Raw genomic sequence first — 20,813 nt, 5'->3', positions numbered from 1 at the left:
TTGGCCTCTGTCCCCCTTCAGTCAAGAGAGCTGATATTTCCCTACTATTTAAAATTCTTGATCCAGCTGTCCTTTCATTCCTACTTTTGGACTGTGTTCTGTAAATTATGTTAGGTGCTTGTTTATTCAAAACACCCACCATCTCCCCAAGCCTTCCTTTGTAACAAGCTGCCAGTTTGCCTCTCTGTTCAGCTAATTCCCATTATCTGGGCTCCCCATCATCTGAATATATTTAGTCTCACCCAAGTAGTTTTGATTATCAAGATTCTATTACAGTCTAATTAGTGACATTTTTATTACTAATTTGTCACTCAGACACTTTTAGTCACATTAAAAATTCCTGCCAGCTTCTCTGAAATTGCTGTGTGCTTGCACTCTTTTTCTTTTCACACAAGATCAGCTAAGCATTTTTATTTTGCTGGATCCTTGGGAGACTTTTAAAGAAACACTTACGAAAATTGTCTCAAGTAGAAGGAGACTTTTGAGCACCACAAAGAGGATCCAGCCCAAGGAACTGATATGTGGTATTTTGCTTCTTAGACATTGGTTTAAATACCACTGAGAAAGACATAAAAAACACTCAGCACCTTTACATCCTTTGTAGTTTGATTCTTAAGGTATGGAAGTAGTTGAGCTCCAGGTGAACACATCTAGAGTCAAAAGAAAGCTGGCACCCATCACAGCAGTCCAGTTCAGTATCTACTGAATCAGAACACAGCGTGACTCTTCCTCACACTCAATTCATCAGTCAGCAGCGACTCTGCGGTAGCTCCTAATAGCACTAAATTTGTGGTTGGCTATGTTGTGTGAGTCTCTGAGGAGCTGCAAGCCTAAACAAGTAGGGGGGATGAGGTTGGACTTGGTGAAAGTCTGCCAAACTCTACCTGAAACTCAGCCCCACATATCTGGGGTCAATATGGACGTCAGAACAAAACACCGTGCCTTTGTCTTTCTATCTCTTCATAGTGTATCTGTCCTTGCAATTGAATGGAAGATGGGGTTTACACATCCATGTGGTCTGGAAAGTAATGCATTGCTCAGGCCGATCAAACTCAGGTCGTATCACTGCATCTGCCTTCACTACGCTCTGAATTTAAGAGATAATATCAACCACTAGGTTTAAAGTCAAGGTGTAAGCCTTCCAGAACAGGACACGCTGGTGAAAGGAGACAATTTCTGAAGACATGGTACAGCTAAAAATGGTATTTAAAATTGCTAACTCAGTATCACGCTTTCTTCAAACAAAATCTGTCCTGAACGTTAGAATGCAGCCATACATCCCTTACAAAGGGTTAATAAACAGAGGTGATATGCATCTTATAGGCACAAGCAGTATGTTTTGTAACTGTTAATTAAATAGATAGCTGCTATTATAAATAGTTCTGAAGCAATCCATTAACCAGATGGCTTTTAGCAAATCAGAATTTATTACTCTTTCTTTTATGAGCCACTTACAAAAATGTAACTTTCAGATAAAGAATGTGAAACAGCTGAAGCAGTTGTCCATATCTGCTTTCCATTATAGCATCTTTAAGGGGAGGAAGAAAGTGTCATATTAACTCTGTACAGACAGCTCATCCTGTTGGAAACTTCTCTCTTCTTTTCCTGGGAAAGGGCAACCCTTGCTTAGACTTCCATTGCACTGGAGGCCAATGAGGTCTATTACCAAGGGCAGCAAAGGCAGTCGAGGATAATGCTTTTCTTTTCTGAAACTCTGACCGAAGTCAAGGAAACAACTACTGTTGACATGAGTAGGATCAGGACTTCTGTCTTAAGTGCCTATGGCTGCCATAAAAGATGATATAAAACATTTGAATAAGTGTCTTGGTATTATACATGAGTTTATTACTTCCTCGTGAATTTACTGAAAAGCATTAAGATTCTGAGCAAGACAAATGTAATTTATTTGAAGCCCAAGACATCAATATTTGTTCACATTTCTAAAGATTTTACATTAGAGATTTTGACAAGGTAAGTGTGGCAGTCTGTGCTTTCAACGCCCATCCTCTGCACAGGAGCATAGGAGAGGGTTACTTTCAAACATGTCAATAAAATCCCATTTCACAAGTCTTATGGCCTAAATAATATCAGTGGGCAATGAACTGGAATTCACGCTCATTTGGAACTTTAATAGATTAAACTCCAACCGAAAGTTGGCAGATAAAAAAAGTTGAGATTGAAAAATGGCTCCTAATGTTGGGATTCATTTTACTGCATTCCTCCAAAGAATACTTATCCAAGGAAAGCTTACGTGGGAAAGCATTGCTGTTCATGGCTTGTCTGTCTGAGCTTTTTTGTTAAAACCTGAGACTCTACTAGCTTGTAGGTTTGTGATTTCTTTTCGTACACAAACTGACATCCAGGATGGTATGCCAGCTCATCACCCACAGTCTAGTCATACTTTAAGGAGATAGCCGTTAAGCCAAGATTTAATGAAGTCACTGAAAAGTTAACTAATGGTTTCAAGACTTTACAGTGGTTTTGCCAACAGAGCTCAAGGACAATTTATCTGCCTTTACTCTCTAAACATTAATAAATCACACAAAAGACGATGACAACAGCATTCAGTATGCATTGCCACACAGCCATATACACCTTCACGGTTGACGAAGGCTTTTGGCCTCTTCCCTTATCCACACTGTTCTGGTTTCAGCTGAGATAGAGTTAATTTTCTTTCTAGTAGCTGGTATAGTGCTGTGGTTTTGGATTTAGGGTAATAATAATGTTGATGACACACTGCTGGTTTTAGTTGTTGCTAGGTAGTTGTAGTGTCTACACTAAGTCAAGGACTTTCCAGCTTCTCACACCCTGCCAGGTGCACAAGAAGCTGGGAGAGCACAGCCAGGACAGCTGGCCCAGACTGGCCAAAGAATGTCATGCTCCATGTCTAACTGGGGAAGTGAGCCAGGAGGCAGATTTGCTGCTTGGAAACAAACTGGACATTGGGTGTGGGGTTTTTTTCCTTCCGCATGTGATGAGCAATTCAATTGTGCATCACTATTATTATTATTATTACTACTATTATTGTTATCCTATTAAACTGTCTTTATCTCAATTCACAAGGCTTTTTTTGATTCTCCTCCCCATCCCCTTGTGGAGGAAGGAAGGGGGAGCAAGTGGATGTGTGGTGCTTAGCTGCCAGCTGAGGCAAAGCCACAACACATACCCCAAGCCTCCACGTAAGTCTAGCGTTATTGCTAGAATAGTTCTCAATAATCACCATGCACAAAAATAAGAGTTGCTCTGTATGGATCTTAACATTAACAGGGTCTTTTCCCAACTTTCATTTGTTAAAGAGGAAACGAAAGTCTGGGAATCTCAGATGAACATGTATTTTCACATGATTTGGGTAGGATTTTCCAAAGAACCAAAGGTAGTGAAACTTGCCATTTTTAAATGGAATATGGACACGTAACTTCTCCAGGCTACCTTGAAAAAGCATTCCTTATGTTTATTTATGTTTGGGTACATTACTACTTCAATGTTTCTCTCAGAATGCCCAAATATGCCATATATTCCCCATAAAAATACAGTGTATTTTTATATACAGAAGCTGATCTTCCCATTCAGCTTCTCTCTCAGCTGCTCTTAGTGTGGATGCAGAATGCCATTTCTAAACGAACCTGTGCTACAGCACTAATAGACTTAAACAACACTCTGACAGAATATTTGTTTTAATACAATTAAATGAATGGTTGCTCCTCAGTCCCAAATGACCCCTGGGACAATTTATTTACTTCAGCACTATATTGCAAATACTGAGTGAACTGGAAAATATCCCAGAAATGGTTTAACATTCATGTCATCATAGTATTGGTTGCTCAGAACACATAGGTTTGAAACTTGGCTGTGGTGCCAGATGCTCCTTTCTACTTTTTCTCTCAGTGTCTGGAAACATTTAGCACTTCAGAAAGATCACAGACAGGGGATGTACTTGCAGTGTGATTTTAAACTGATTCTGCAAGTGGTTCCCAAACAGAAAATGAGGTACGATGTGAGAACCAGGAACACCTCTAAACCTAGAAAAACCTCTTAAGTGACCTTCTATAGAAACATGTGGCCAGACAATCACTCATCCATATTTGGACAGAGAGGAAAAGTTCTTCCACAGACACATCAGGGAACGACTCAGTGATCTCCACTGATGCAAATCTGTGTCCCACTTTCATATCCTACTTTTTCCAGATTCCCTGGGGCAAGGTCAACAGCTCCTCAGTGACTGCAGAAAAAGAAATCACTGCAGCTCCCAAGGTAGCAGAGACTGAAATGACTTCTGACCTCTCCACACGGAGGAAAAGTGAAAAGGGAAAATGCACTTGGTCTCCCAAACTGAAGCTCAAAAATCTTCAGCCTGTATCAGAGTGGTTTTGTCTCTCATCAGAGCACTATTTCTTACCATTCTCTGAAATTCTGAAGACTTCAGCATGAAATTACCAAATCTACTGATACCCACCATCTACTAGTGTGTAACACACACTTTTACCACCCACCTGAATACCTACAGCAGTCTTGCAGTGTCAGTAAGAAAAAAGGAACATCCACACAAGTTCCTCTTTTACAGGCTTAACACCTGTGCCTATGAATGAAGTAAAACACATCAGTAAGCCCAAGCTGCTTCAAATCATCACACTGATTCACACAAAATAGTGATATTCTTGTTTTATAATACAATGCTAGATGAAGTATCACAAATAACTAGGAATAAGAAGATTAGCAGGCTTAAAAACACCTCCAAACCATTCCAAACAAAATCTTTTATAGTTTCTTTTTAGCAGCGCATTCAGCTCGCAGACGATGATTGTGCCATTCTTCTGGATCTGGGAATGAGCTGGATACCTCTTTACTATAGTCAAATGTGACACATAAAATATAAACCAAATTTGTCATCCCAAAGTGCCTTCAAGCTCCTTTTCCCCAACTTTTATGGCTAGTGAGATGGGTTATCAACTATAGCATCCTGCGCTGCCTTGATAAAGAAGTGCCCTAGACAATGTGATGCTTACTGCATCAGCAGGGATGAAGGTTCAATGTGCAGTTATTCATGTTATTTTAAGCAGTCCCAGAAGGGATAAGACAGCACACTTACCAAAGAAAATTAAAAATTGCTAAGACTTGCAGCAAACTTCAACAGATTTTGCACACCTGTAAATTTAATATCTAAATGAGAACAGCAGTAGCAATGTAAGAGAAACCTCTTTTAGCAAAGATTTATTATGCTAATAACACTAGAGCCTACCTATTGCCCTGCACATTTTTAAAAGGACACTGCATATGTATATTTAAATTGCCAGAGATGAACAGTGGGTCACAAACAAAACTTAAAATGTTGAACTGCATCAGCCAAATTGATAGTGCATTTATTATTTCTACCCTTTCTTATACATTTTTGCATAGTCAGTTCTGCTGCCAAAGCATTTCTAGAAGGTGAGTACAAAGGATATCAAGCACTATAATCACTCAATGAAATATGACTGATGCATTAATGCTCACTCAAATCTATAGATCTAAAGAAAAAGCAGTAAAATTAAATGCATGATTTAGAAGTAAGCTTAAATACTAAACTGATCCTAAATTCACTGAGGAAAGCAAACTTCACAAATCACTGCCAAGAGCATTAGCAATCTCCCTCCCAGACAAAAGGTCAACTTCAGATGCCTTGTTAATATGTATCTGGGTTTTACAAAGTTCTAATGAGAGTGTTGCTCTATGACAAAGATGCATAGGCCTACAAAAGAAGGGGTGGACAAGGAAAACGACAACCAAGGCAAGTTCAAAATTAGATGATAGCTTTGCAGTCTCCAGGGTCTTAACCTCATTGTCCTTCCCCTGTTAAATAGAAAAGTAAGGTTTGAGATGGCTAGTGGGAAAGACTTGAGGTAGAAGGCAGATAACACTGAGACCAAATAAAGCAGATTAACTGTAGGTATCAGCTGCCACAAAATTCACTTGCCTCTTGTTTTTCCAACTGGCCAAGGAAACAGAAGAAAAAATAACCTCACATCTGGGCTGCCCTCCCCACCTCCTTAACTTTAGATACCTTGCGGATATATCTAAATTTCTGTGGACAGCCAGAAGACAACTCAGATCTCCATCCGTCAACTGAAGAGGGAAACACTGGCACTGACCTAAGAAACTACAGCTAAATGTCCCAAGTAAAGTGAGATATCACTGGGGGACCCAGTGAATTAACTACTTAAGCACAATGGGAAGTGCAACTTTAAACCTTGTCAGTGTGACATTTAGCGGACATTTACTATGCCTCCCTCTTACACTTTCCCTTCTCTTTCAGGAAGCAGAGGGAAAGACAAACTCACAAAACAAGACTGTGGCTTTTGCCAAACAGTTGCTAGTATCACAGTTATTTATATTACAGCAACACCAAGGACAATGTATAGACAAACTGGAAGAATCAGTCTACTTCTGTAATATGTTGATATTCCCAGGAATTAAAACTGACTGTAATCCCTTTGTCTAACCTGATCTTATTTCCTAAAAAGTATCAATTATACAGCAATGCTCTACGTACTTGGGGGCACATTCCTCTCTGTCTGCCCATGTCTCTGCTCACTCTCCTTTCCCACTGTAACTTTTGAAACAGTTATCCAACTTGAAAAAACAAACCAAGAATCACTGTCTCCAAGATACAAACTTCCTTTGGCTATGAAAAACAGGCAGGTAAGTAAAGTTAACCAAACCAGACAGTTCTGTAAGATATTCAAAGGGTTCAATGGGTTCAAACATCTTGGTGAGACTACTATTCCCGGCAGAAGCTTCTTCTGTTGGTCTAAAGCCTTTGTTGCAGTTTAAATACACCTTTTGATATCACGTAACAGCCTTGCATACATTTGTCAAAACGATTAGACAGCTCAGCTAAACAGAGCTGACACATGAACTATGTCATGCTGAGGTCAACTCATCTGGCAATGACCAAATGTGACTTCTTTTTGTGACTTGCTGATATTAATCACTTTCTCTAGAAAACTCATAAAAAAAAAATCACATTCCAGATCTGTAATTACTTCACATCTTTCTAGCAATGAAAAGGTCTAAGTCTGAATGATTACAAAGGCTCCTTCAAATGCAGCATCTGTCCCAGAGGACAAGATTTTCCACATCTTGTGAAATCAACAGCAATTCCATCATTTGCCTCATTATTATCTGGAAAGAACAGGAGCAATGTTTACTTAAACTAGGATAGGAAAAAATAACTATAAAAATTAGAGAGAGATCATTTTGATACTTCTTCTATGATGTAAGCCTACCTAGAATATTCTTCTCCTGACTTGAAAATTCTTAAACTTGTAGATTTTACAGACTGAGAGAGTATACCTCACTGCTTTGTAAGGGTTTGTTCGCAGTCATGCTCTGTCTTAAAAGGGACTTAATATTTATCCTCCTAGAAGGGAAGGTATAATTCTCATTCCCTTTATCTTGGATTAGCTGTCAAGACAGTAAGTGGACTGTTCAAACATTCAGTGTTTTCAGTGGTTTTAAATCAAGATGAAACATAGTTCAAGCTGTTAAGAAGTGCTGCATGACTGCATGCCTCAGTTGCTCAGTGCTCAGCTTGTCTCCCAGTCCTGGGTGGAAAAAAGGGAAGGCTGGGATGTACCCCCTTAAAGCCAGAGCCCATTTAAGATGTCAATCTGGGAAAAGCCAAACGACCATCAAAATCTCTTTCTTTTGGAAGGATCTAGGCCAGATATTGCACTTAGAGCACTTTTGCTTTGTACCTCAAAGGACTTCAAAGCAGTTCTGCCCACCTTAACCCTATATTAAACATGAGTTGTGTTGTTTTGTTCCACTGTATCTTTTCACAGGCTAAATAACTTACTCAAAATTGTTTATAAAAATCTTGAGATGATTATTGAAGTGCAGAACTGGCATAGCCCCGAATTAATTTTAAGTCACTGTGACAACATGTTACAAATGTGTGCTCTTTCTTAGGCCACTAGTGTTACACAATAGTGCAATCTAGCTGCACTCTGAGCTTCTCCAGTGCTTTAATTTCAAAATATTTGGGGGTACTTCAAAGATTTTCAAAGTCATAGCTTATTACACCTCACAAACACCAAGCTAAAACTATGGACTACTGGAAGCTAGTAGCTAATACAAAGTGCTTGATGCAGGTAACTTTACAAAGGTTGAAAGGCAAGTGCGTGTACGGAAATAAGTAAAAACTTGGTTACCTGATGAACAACTCATAGTACCAGAAACAGAAGACCTGAGGAGCCTGGGCTCTGAACACAAGCAACAAGGGTTTGAATTTCATAGGAGCTGGGATTTTTCAACAGAAATTCCAACAGAATAACATTCATACTCAACAGCACCTAATTACATATGCAGCTTACGTTGAACCAACATTCATTCATTCTTGTGGTGCTAACATCATCTTATCCAGGACATCCGAGTTAATGTTAAAGTTTATTTCAGTGAAAACAGGAGTAGGCCCTCCCTAAAGCAAGATTTTTATCAAGGTCTGAGCCAAATTAATTCAAAGTCACTGAAGGAATACTTGACATCAAGAGCCTTTACATCAAGCACCTAGTCATAAAATTTCCAACAAGGGAAGGTGATAACAAAATGCTTCTAAAAATTATGGGTTGTCCCTGCTATTTCTGAGGTCAATGGAATTGACCTATGACAAATTTGTCTTTCTGCTCCAATGCGATTCACTGTCAAAAAAACCTGAAGTCAGGCTGCTGTATGTCACAGTGTCTCCTCAGTGTATCAGAAAAACAATTGTTAACTTGTGAGAGAAAAGGTGTTAATAGCCACGATACTCATTCCATTTTTATGTGTGAAGTTTTTGGCTGGTGTAAATACATGAAACTGAATCAAAGTCAACAGAGCTTCATTCATTTACATAAGTAAATCTTTGGTGCCATCGGAAATAAACAAGACAAAATCCCCAACAAATACTGCAAAGTTCTAAGACGGAACTGTTCAACTAACATGGATCTTCAACAGCTGAACATCCATGGTCTATCCCATATCTTAATATGTTTATGGCACAGGAAACAAACTAAAATAAATTCAGAAAATCCTCAAATTATTCTTATAATTTGTCACGTTCAGATAATATAATTAACACCGTACATAGCTCCTTTGGCTTATCCCAGCAAGATGCAGTTCACACAAAATCCAGCAAAGTACCTGATCACTTACTTGAAGTATGTAAAGCATAAGAATAATCCCAGTGAAGTCAGCAGGCTTAGGTATCATTAAGAACTATTTTCTTCTTACTCAAACTCTGAGTGTCTCCAATTAGGTACATAAAGTGAGGAGCCCAGATCTCCATTAACTCTCAAAAAACTCTGCTCTTTGCCTAGGAATAAACACAACCCATGATCCCAAACTCAAACAAAACACATCTGCATGCATCTCACACAGACAACATTTTGAATAACATAACAACCAAAATACATTAAAGAAGCTTCTAAGTAGTGACACTATAGAAGGAAGTTAAAAACAGAGAGAATCACAGAGAAGGCTGTCTTTGACACCTTTGACAGAAGTCCATCAATCATTTTAGAACTTACATGGTAGGTTGCATGGCAAGCTATTTAATGAATCATAAAAAAAAAAATCTCACAATGCTGTTTTCAAAATGTAAATGCACATACTATTTTTACTATCACATTTATGTACTGCTATAATCTAACAAAACAGCCTACCTGTACAAAAGAGCAGAGATAATGGGTAGAGAAGAAAAGTTAGCTATTTTCTGACTTTTATTTAAAGTTCAATTTTAATACTTGACAATATGGGTGAGCACAAGACAGTATGTAAACCATCCAGATGAGAAAACCAGCAATCCAACATCGATGTTCTAAAACTACTGGCACTGAAGACAATGAAGAATGCACACTCCATCAGCCAAGTAACCAATAAATACTAGCATAGTCTCAACTTATTACAGTAAGCGTTAAACCGTTCACTGAGTTATTCATTATTACAATCATGGTAATAAAGTAATCAAAACTTTTAAAATTCAAAGGCTAGAAACAGAACTAGATTTAGGTAAATTAAAAAGAGGAGATTCACTTTAAAAAAGCAATCACCATTCGAAATAACCACTGGATCAAGATTGATGGTGAGGTGTTTGTATGGGTTTTCAAAAAAAAAAAAAAAAAAGGGGGGTTTGTCCTCCCTAAGGCAATCTTGAAGTAAGAGAAGAAAGAAGCCTATAAACCAACAGTTTGATCCAAAGGCCATCAGAGCCAGTGAGAAGACCCCGACGTCAGCAACTCTAGATAACATCCATCTTTTACAAGACCTTACATCTTCACCCTAGTAGTGGATTCATGTTAAGCTCTAGCTATGAAAATAATACTTTTGCCCTGCAGTAACTCCCAGAGCAACAATCTTTTTAAACACTTCTCACTGTGTAGCTTGAGGCAGTGAAAATCCAAGTGTTCCTTTTATGGGATTAAGAACCTGCTCTTTTCTGTCACAGGTCTCACTTATCCTAACCTCATGCATTCACCCCTGCTCCCTGGGTTCCTTCCCAGGATGATTTCTCATGTTGAATCACTAACAAAATGAGTTATTAATCATCTTTTTTCCTATTGCCTTATGCTTCCCTTTTTGCATGGGGTGCTCTAAAGCATCCTCCTGGCATTTTCCAAAGCTCTTTCTTTCAACTGTCCTCTGGGAAACATGATGGTAACAGGATATATAGTATGATGCTATCAAAGGCTTCTATATAGAAAAACTTGTGACAATAGAACTCCTCTAATGGGATTTGCATCCCAGCTCAATAGAAAAAAAGCACTGCAATAACCTCCCTTTTTTTTTTTATTGTGCTGTAATCATCTGTTATGCTTTTCACTAGTACTTCAAAGTAATTCTCTATTGTTCTGTTACTCTGAACTTTGGCTCAGCAGGGTTTAGCTTTTCAAAGCATCACAGAGGGGGATCTTAATTACTGATTTTTTTTTTCTTTTTTCAAACAAAATTTCAAATCCTTTAAACAAACAAAAATTCGTTTTAGATCTCAGAATTTCCTGTTGCTGGATTTGCAGAGAATTAAAATCAACAAAAAAGATGCTGCCTAGTATGTCTCAAATTTTAGCTAAAGACCTCATTCTGTCACAGCTACTACTGTGGTGAGGGAACTTGAATTGTGCAAAAGGCCTGGAAGGTCAGCTCTTTTCTCAGCTTTGCCATTAACTATGTAAGATTTCACAAAAATCAATGAGACTTACTTTGCAAAATGTCCACACACTTAGGCTACTTCTCAAGAGCCCTGATTTGGAACCAGAAAGGCACTAACAATACACATGTCACAAATGGGAGAATTTTACCGTATCTCTGGAGTTTAAAGCATAGTTTTATGAAGATAAATGTAAACCTTCAGGTCATCACTGAAAAACTGGTAGAGGTCAAGGTTATACACTGAGTCATGGGCAAAGCTTGGTCTAGAAAAACTCTCTGCTCAAAATCCCTGTTAGTCCAAACTACCCTATGTTCTAAGATCCAGATACTACTTTGTTTCCAAGCTAAAGCATGGTGTTAGCCAGCCCTAATCAGGGGCAGACTTTCTTGTTCCTAAAGCATATCATAGAACCCTTACTCTCAAGAACACTTGAAATAACTTCTCTCAGACTCATGTAGTTGAGGGACATTAACTCACTGCATGCAGTCCAACAACAGGCACATCACTGTAAAAAATTGTTTTTTTAAATTTAAATTGAGTGGCACCAAACAGCAAATTTAAGTTACTAAATACAAACTAGAAATTATATTCCTGTTTTGATTCAAATGTGGAAAAATGAACTTCATTGTTGACTTATCAGGAGTCTACTATTACACAAGGGAGAACAGAGTAGTATAGCTGAGGCTAGCAGAAAGAGTTACTGCTAGTCTGGATGCCTGCTGGAAAGTGCAATAAAGCATACAAGTCCATGCGACATCCCAATCACCATTTTTATGAACATTTTCCTGTTTATTAATAGCAGCTGCTCTAAATTCACTCAAGTTTTATGCCAGCTGCCAATTCTGGGTCTAGTACAAATTTGAGATATATTACAAGTAAGTTCAGCTAGAAATGAAAATAAAAGGTGAGAAAAAAGCACAGCATATGCCAACAAGGCAAGTTCATTGCTGACAGGTAAGAGGGCAAGTGAATGGCTGTATATACCAATAATTCCAGAAGTGTAGGTGAGTTCAACCACTAAAGACAATGGAGGAAAAAGTATCAATCATAGAGAAGAAAAAAATGGCACCAAGAAAAGTCAGGTTATTTCCCTCCTGTTATTAAACTACAATACTCTTTTCTCTGCTTCGAGACATTCAAACTGTTCCAACTAATCTGCTACCTGAGTATATCTACCTGAGCTTCATGATGCTGCTTGTATTTATATCTTATTTGCCTTTATATACAGCTCTTGGACCTCAACAGAAGACATACAAAATATCAATCACCGATTACATTGCAGACAAAAGCATATGGAACATAAAATGCATGGGAGCATGTGGCATTCAAAGACAGATGACTCTGAAATTCATGATACAAATTAGCACCTTTCCTTACTTGATTACTCAGGAAGAGGAGGTATTTTGTAATTCTCAGTCACCTCCAGGTGTTAACAATCCATTCAATTAGCAGCATTTTCACCAAACAGACCTTGACAGGAAAAGTTGCCTAACATTCAAGATACTATTTAAAATCCAATAGCCACTTTGATTGTTGTAAAATGGGTATTGATAAAGATGGAAACTTGAAAAAAACTCAATTTATGGATAAGCAATCACAACAGATGTAGAGTAAGAAAATACTGTTCAGTATCTAGACAATCTAACACAAGTTCGGATTTGGGTATATTACGCTGCTGCTGTAGAAGTCTGCTTCGTACTGTATCAGTATAGAAACCCTATAGAGACCCCCAAAAACATGGAGCTGAAACCTCTAGGGTGAGCAACAAGCTTTTCCTCTTTCTGGAGTTCCTCCATGTTCACGATCTACAAAGTGTTACAAAATGCCTACATACTATGCCTATAAAGAAGTGGCTAATAGGGTAGCATAATAAGGAGAGATAGCTAGACCCCAAATTCCTTAACTGAAAGGGATGGTCCATGAAAGAGACTATTTAGGGAAATACTCCTGAAGGAGAGACAATTCTGCAGCCCAGCCTCATAGACTAAACCAACAAGGACTGATACGATCATGTCTCCTCCCCATCTGCTTGTCCCACATTAAATAAGCATCCTGTAAGTCACGATTCAGTCAGCCTGTTCCAAAAGGATATTGGTAGTTTATTCTAGTACATCAGCCAGGGACATTTTGTAGTATGAATAGCTAATATTTAAAGTAGTTCAACATGTTCTGTTTGATTTAAAGCTTTCACAGAAAGCCTTTATTTGCAGAAAAAGATCACAATCCTTTTGAGGAAGGCACAGTGGTTAATGTGTCACAACCACTGTAAGAATTGAAAAATACTTTCTTTACTATAAGGGACAAGTGTAAAAGTCTTCCTCTTCAGCCAAGCAGGACTACGTTAACCAATGTTTTAATTCTGCATTTATCAGTAAACCCATGGATATACGAACAGTGAGCCAGAGGTTAAATAGAACATAAGAAAAAAACCTATTGCAATACATCTTTCTTCACTAGCAAATCCAAAGATGCTATTTAACAACAAACCTGCCATTCCCAGAAATACAGCACTGATGGGAACTTCATCAGATTGCTGTAGAATGTTGCCATTTTACTCTGATTCTTGAAATAATAATGTTATTTTTCAGAGCATAACTTCTTGCTCTTTATAGCTGTCATTGTCAACATTTCAAAAACGGAAAGAACTCTACAACACACAGCCATTTAGCATGCTACCATCGCGTGAGGACATGCAGACAATTCTGCATCATTTGAGTACTATACCTTGTAAGGGCAATGTTTTCAGAAACAAGAAACAATTTTCAAAGCCTGAACTTGCGACAATTTTACACAGGTGATTTCTTAGCACTGCAGTAATTCTGCCCCTTTCCTGGTATTTCACTAGGGAAACATCAAAAAAACAGAAGCACTTGCAATCGCTAGACATTGCTGAAATTCTTGGCACAAATAAGTCATTGAATTTCTGATTCAAGAGATCTTAAAGAACAGAATCAAAATCCCAGAAACTTTCATTTACTTTCCAGAAAGCCCATTCTGTTTTCAGCCACTAAAACCCGGGCCTCTCTACTTTTCAAACTTAACGTAGAGACAACTTCAGACCTTCAACAACTCAGTCATTTCTGTTAAAGATACATTTACATTTGAAACCATTTGCAAAGTATCACTAGAGACTAATGTAAGCTGGACTTTTTTCCCTACCAATTTTTTAGGTAAATGAGATTCAAACCAGGAGCTAGAAACATCACTGAAGCACGAGCAGGAACTGAGGATGTGTGATGGGGTTATGGTAAGGCCCTACTGGGTCCAGTCTTACAGGAACCTCCCAGACATAAAAACGTGCAGCTCTGAGAAAAGCAGGGTCTGGTGTCTTCCACTTATTTTCCACAATTAGTATAAGGGCTGTGACAGAAGCGGTACAACTTTCACTAGTAAAAATGTTTGTAGTAACAGCCACAGTTGGAACACTTTTCATGGATATGACTGATGTTCCCAGCCTTGTGCTGACTCACAGTGTATTCCCAACCCTCTGCACCCCCCCTCACCTTCCCACATTCATTCTCTTTGCATCAGCTTCACTTATTGTGAGACCTTTTTCCCATACCTATTCCCCTTTACTGACCTATTCTCTTCAATTTCTCTTGCCATTTGGTTTGTCCCCTCCCTCCTATTCTCAACCCAATAAATCCTTCAGTGAACTACCAGCGTCTTCTGCCATATTATTCTTCATCCTGCTTTTGTAAACTATCCCTTTTCCACTATTTCATCCATCCTGCCTTTAGGACAGCACTAATACTGTATGACTGTATCTAACACAAAGAGAATACGTTCTAGATTGGTTTACTACAGTAACAAATTATAATAGACTAAAATAGCAGTTGTCTTTAGCTTATACTATGTCACTATTGTCACTTAGCCAGCTTGCGTGGTAAGAGTGGTAAAAGCTGTCCCCTGCAAGTGAAGAAATCAGATTTCAGTGTCCTTCACAAAGCACGGGGAAGGAAGTTCATGCAAACTTGTACAGATTGAAATAGTTCTTTTCAAAGTATGTCAGTAAAAATAGATTCCATGCAAGTCTGTAATAAGGCAAAGGCTAATTAACTGCAACCACTTTTTCTTGAGGTCAAGAGGAGTTACACCTGGGATGATTTTAGCCTAGAATAGCCACACTTATTGATGTGATTTTTTTTTTTTTTTTTTTTTTAAACTCAGGACATATCACATCATACCATTTTTACTTGACACTAAAGTGACAGGGCTAACGAAACAAGTTATTTTGATAGGATACAACCTACTTGAAAATAACACGTCTCAGCATTCTATACTCAGTGTAATACCCAAGATTGCTGTAACTTAGAGAAGTCAGTCGATATTTTATCCTTTTTTTCCTCCTCTCCATTTTTCTCTCCCTTTTTCCCCCAATTTGTGTAGCTGGCAATATTCTGTGGATGAACAACTCCATTGTTTCCTTCTCATCACTCCTTTATGAGATTTCAAGCACATGCAGCCAGTCATCAAGCACTGTTTCTAAGGATGTTTCATTCTTTCAGAACTTTTTTCAGTTCACATACCAAACCCCCCAGGTTCTCCTAGTCCTGCAACAGTCTCTCTGCTCATAGTCCTTCAGAAGCAGGATCCAGGAGGCACAAGACTGCTGACACCTATAGCAGTCCACTAGGATTGTCAGTCAGGTGTTGCCCAAACCTCATCCTGGATTCACTGAGGTTTAATGATGCCAAGATGTTTTGAAGAAAAACACTTCAGGTTCACTATGTCACCACCTTCCTCTGTCATTTTATTAAGAAAGAAAATATCCACCTATTTCTGAAAGTAACCTAGCAGCAAAAGTCTTATTAGTTTAAATAGGACTTCTATTTCTAACTCTCATGGACTCTTTGGAAAAACTATCCACAGCACCAGTAATTACTTTCAGCACAGTTATGCTCAGAGGACAGGAACCCATTGAGGTAGTCTCAGGCAAGACAGTCCGTGGTCTACTCAATTTTATTCAGCTTCTTATCCCAACCCTTCACTGAAGCACCACAGTTAAGGGCCCATTAGTGTTACAGTAAGAAGCCTCCCATGCCCCAAGGGTCACCCTGCACAGGTTTAATTGCAAGAGGAAGACTTAAAATTCCAAAGGACAGGAAAAAAAAAGTCTGATTAACAGAACACAGCATAAAAGCAACCCAAGCAAGGTACTACAAAATGCTAAATACTGCCATTCAGTAACTGCACATCTGGTTTGCTGTTTCTTTTTTAACCTCAACCCTCAAAACACAGGAAAGGTGGGACAAAGAAGTAAGATCAAAATACTTCTTCCCTTTATTATTTAATACAGAGTATGTCTTTCAGTATAACTTTTCTAAAATAAAAAACCATGTAGGATCACATCTAGAAAATGCACTTGACAGCCCTTCCAGTGAGCACTTCTTGCTGCCATTTCTTGCTGATATTGCAAGCAAAAAAGAGCCTGTTTGGGATACAGTACTTGTTCAGATGCTTTGAATCATTCTGTGCAAGTCTCTCCCTTCTTTTCTTTCCCCTCTGCCTATATAGGCACCTAATTTAGGTTTACTGGAATAAGTGATATAAATACTTCATTCCTGCTTCATCCCTTACTCCAATTCCTTTTAACCATACAGCTACCCCCTGTCAGCCCTTATGCCTATGGTGAAATCAAATAGCTAGCTCTATCTGCCCCAGTCAGTGAAGAAGAATCTCTCTGCAAGGTTCCCAGCCTGGTAACAAGTTAAAGACAGTTCCTGTGGTTTGTCAGAAAGCTTCTGAAGGACTACATTTCTGCACCAGAGGAATTAATAGCTCCAAGCTTGTAAAGATTTATATATCTCCACAAAATGTCAGTAAATCTGCAGCTATGATACCAGAGATTATGATTAGCACTGTGCATATTAAACAAAGGAGTAGTCAAATCTGATTTGCATATTTCTGACACGCACGCAAATTCCCACTGCTTTCACAACACAATATATACACGGTTCATTTTATTTTGATTAAAATTAACACATTTCACTGATGACCTTTAAAGGAATGCTCGCTTCCAGACTCTTAAATGCACCGTTGATCTACTACACTTTGTCAGCAAAACAATGATCATTCCTAAGATGCCTCTGAAAAGCTACAGTCTTACACAGATCAGTCCATAAAGTTCTCACTGACGTAAGCAATGCAGAGATGCAGAATTTGCATAATCAGCTCATTTGCTGCATTCAGCAACAAGGGACATATACTGCCGATTCACACCCCCACCAGAAGGTTGCTCAAGTTAAGCGGAAATTGCCACATTGCAATTCAACAGACATGAAGTACATTAGCTGAGTAGCAGCTAAGTAAATAAGTAAATGAAGATGTATCTAAGTTATTATTACCTTTGCTCCACAGACAATGAAAATGACCTTTGTTGAAAGGCTGGTTCAGAATCAGAAGGCAGAACTTCAGGTTTCCTGTAAGATAAATGTTGATTCTTATTAGCAAGAATATTGATTTTTTTCCCCCTTTTTTATTTTGCTTTTGCCATATTAATTTTAGTCCAACCACCTCAGAGCAACTCCGCTAATTTCCTTACTACTTAGGTTTCATCATTTTCAGATAGAGAAGCTGCCAGAACTTCATTAGACACCTCTTACTTGGTAGGGTTTTGCTAAACGTTTACCCACTGAAGGCCATCCTCCACAGGACCCCGCATCTATACAGCGCTCTCCTTTAATCTCCTGCTTGCTGCTGCCACCTGGATACAGCACTTACTGATATGAGCTTCGCCCTGGCATCTATTAACAGGGAAGGCCATAGCTGACTCTGTATGCAGCTGTCTCTAATCCAGGTCCAATATTCTACTCTCCTGGTGGAAGCAGAACTCTTGTTGCCATCAGTGGCTTCTGTGCCTATGTTTTCGTATCATCTAGAAGCTCTAATTGTGGTAGACCCACTCTGGTAGATACTTTACAAATATACAGAATGAAAGACAATGCCCAAGGAGCTTAAAATCAAAGCTAGTAAAAGCAAAATCGAACTTTACCCTGTGTTATCTAGGTGATACTGCAGACTAAAAATCTCAGTGGATTTACCAGCAACCTGAACCAATCCAACTTGATTTGGGTCCTAAAGCCTCCTGCCCCAGCAATATGTCCATCGTGAAGGTCAATAATAAACCTATAAATATAAAAGCCTTAAAATAAAAGGATTTATGATATGACACACTTTGGTTTCAAAGAGTAAATACGTAAATCTTATGATGGCTGCCTGTGGTGGGATTTGCATTATTTCACTTCCTAATTATCTTGCCAATCATATAGGAATACAATTTTCCCCTGGAGCTTGATAACCTTAGGCAATCAGGTTAATGAAGTATTATTTGGTCATGTAAAGCCACTGTAATTGAAAAAAAGAAAACTTCTACCACTAGAAAGTCTTTTGGGCTTTTGAGCAGATCCAGAAGGCAGGCTACAGGTGAAGCTGTGGCTTAAGCCATATGATGTTCCCAGGGAAAATATAGGTGGTAAAAGTCCTGAAGGTGCAGGAACATCTTGAGGTGGGATTAGGGACATGGTGATCAAATGGAATGCGTAGTTAGGAGCACAAATTGAGGGTAATGAGATTGGGACACCACTATTCTGCATCTCGCCTTTCGAGTGATTTAGGCTTTCTCCACTGACCCATTCTATGCCTCAGTTCCCTAAAACAGAAATAACAGTATTGTCCTCCTTTGCAAGTCTCAAGAGAAACATTACTGAAGACCTTGATAATTTTTACTCCAGTAAATCGTCTACGTGTTTACCACACCTATTTTCTGCATCGTGCTTTCAAATACCTTTCCTCATGTCTTCCACTTGCATCCTTGCTGTCATGGTCCACACTTCTATTTAATTCATGTATATATAGGAGAATAAATTTACTTAGGGAGTAAATTTACTTAGAGAATAATGGAGAGGTCAGAGGACCAAGTAAACAAAGGAAAGTGAGAAAAAACTTTTCCTTTGCATAGTCCAAACAGTTTTGCCTTGTCCTTGAACTTTAGGAGAAAGGTAGAAAACAATACATTCAAACTAAGTGCCAATTTCCAGCTGCCTCACAAAATGGGACCTCAGCAGCAGATCTCCTAATGATGGTTAAGTGAGAAAGGCTGCCAACTCCTTATATTAAACATAATCATCTAGTGCCCTCCACTGAAGAGGACCAGCAAACATCACAGGTTCTTTTACTGCTAGGACAATACAATTTGGCACAGGTGCTGCAAACCTATTCCTGCTGGTGAATCACAAAAGGCATTTCTGTGTCTGTTTTAAACCCTTAAGCCATATCAGCATATGAAAACGCAGTAGATTTTTAGGGGTTTTTTTGTTTTTTTGCACATCAGGAGGACTCTTGTTATATATTAAGATATGTTTTTGAAGCCAAGGCCTGACTGTAGGCATCCACAACGAGAATTCAGAGGCTGATTTTCAGAGATGACACTTGTAAGAGCTTCCAGTGAAGCCTGTAAGAGCTACTGGCTCTTAACCTGCTCAGTTGTTGCAAAGAAGCAGAGAGGTAGATGCCCCCACAGCACATACAACTAGGAGGGGGGTTTTGTGCGTTTTGGGCTGTGGGGTTTTTTTTAAGCACAATTATGGATTGAAAAAAGTGGAGAAATGGAAATTATTGTTTCTCCTGCTTTTAGAACAGTGAACGTTCCAGTCATTTCAAACCACTGCAATTAATGCATGATAACATGCTATGATGAATGCCACCAAAATGAGCCTAAATGTCAATACTTTAATGGTGCTCACTGAGTTAATATAAAGCTGCACAAAGGGCTCAGTCCTCGGTAGATGTAAAACAGTAATAAAATTGGGCTGCAATAATTTACAACCATTGCCCTAAAAACTATTAATAAATTGGGACATCTGATGGCAAAGACTACGTCAACGGACAGAATATGCAACATCCATCACTCTGAGGAAAAACTGATGAGAGCTCACTGTGCCACTGCTCCGAGCACTCTACTGGCTATTCGTATGAAAACAAATCTACTTCAAGGCCATTTATCTTTAAAAGCCCTTAACAAATTAGGAAGCATCTATCTCCTAGACTATCTGCCCATCCATTTCTCACAAAGATAATTAGCACCCTGACCCAACCATTAACAAAATTGTGCTCTGTTTGGACTAATGGGAAAGAGAATTCTGTAAGCAAGAATTCAGCAGCAAAAATAACTTGTCCCCAGATATGGGTATCTCCACTGAAGAAGCTTTTGTTGGCCTTTTGTTAGAGGTAGAACAAGTTGGTCTCTTGCATAGTTTCTTCCATTTTTGGTATAATTTTCTCTTTCATTATGTACTTTTCTTGCAGCTTTTGCAGACTGAGCAAATTCAGCCATCTGGAGCACAAGCAGAAAAGAATGAATTCCTCCATACAAAACCTACAGCTTATTCTTGATGTTTACATCAACACAGAGAATGAATGGAACCAAGTCCCACAATATAAGTCCTCTTGTAGAAGAATTAGCTGTGCAGTAAGGCCCACTTTCTACAGGACACGAGGACAGAACGACAACTATAAGGAATTTTTACTTGCATATAGGGAACCAAATTTGTTCATCTCCAGTCTTACCCATTTGTTTTCCTATTTGCTGCTTATAAACCTTGCAGTCTTATAGGCATAATTTACAGATCTACATATTAACAAGTGCACAACT

The 20,813-nt window shown here is 38.7% G+C and overlaps 1 protein-coding gene across 7 annotated transcripts in view; it reads right to left on the bottom strand.

Moving 5' to 3' along the window:
- The window catches only part of TPK1 (thiamin pyrophosphokinase 1), a 314,203-nt gene that overhangs the window by 244,339 nt on the left and 49,051 nt on the right, over nt 1-20,813 (bottom strand). For all 7 annotated transcript variants that reach the window (XR_012834005.1, XM_075745301.1, XM_075745300.1 and 4 more), the window contains one exon: nt 17,509-17,583. Coding sequence is in view for 5 of the 7 variants with exons in the window: in XM_075745301.1 (XP_075601416.1) it covers nt 17,509-17,583 (75 nt within the window). In the remaining 2 variants the exon portion in view is untranslated. Of the gene's footprint in view, nt 1-17,508; nt 17,584-20,813 lie in introns of those variants that run through there.

The sequence above is a fragment of the Balearica regulorum genome, chromosome 2, assembly GCF_011004875.1.
Source record: "Balearica regulorum gibbericeps isolate bBalReg1 chromosome 2, bBalReg1.pri, whole genome shotgun sequence".
NCBI lineage: Eukaryota > Metazoa > Chordata > Aves > Gruiformes > Gruidae > Balearica > Balearica regulorum.
Note: the sequence above shows the minus strand (reverse complement) of the source record. Positions and strands in the feature narration are given on the sequence as shown.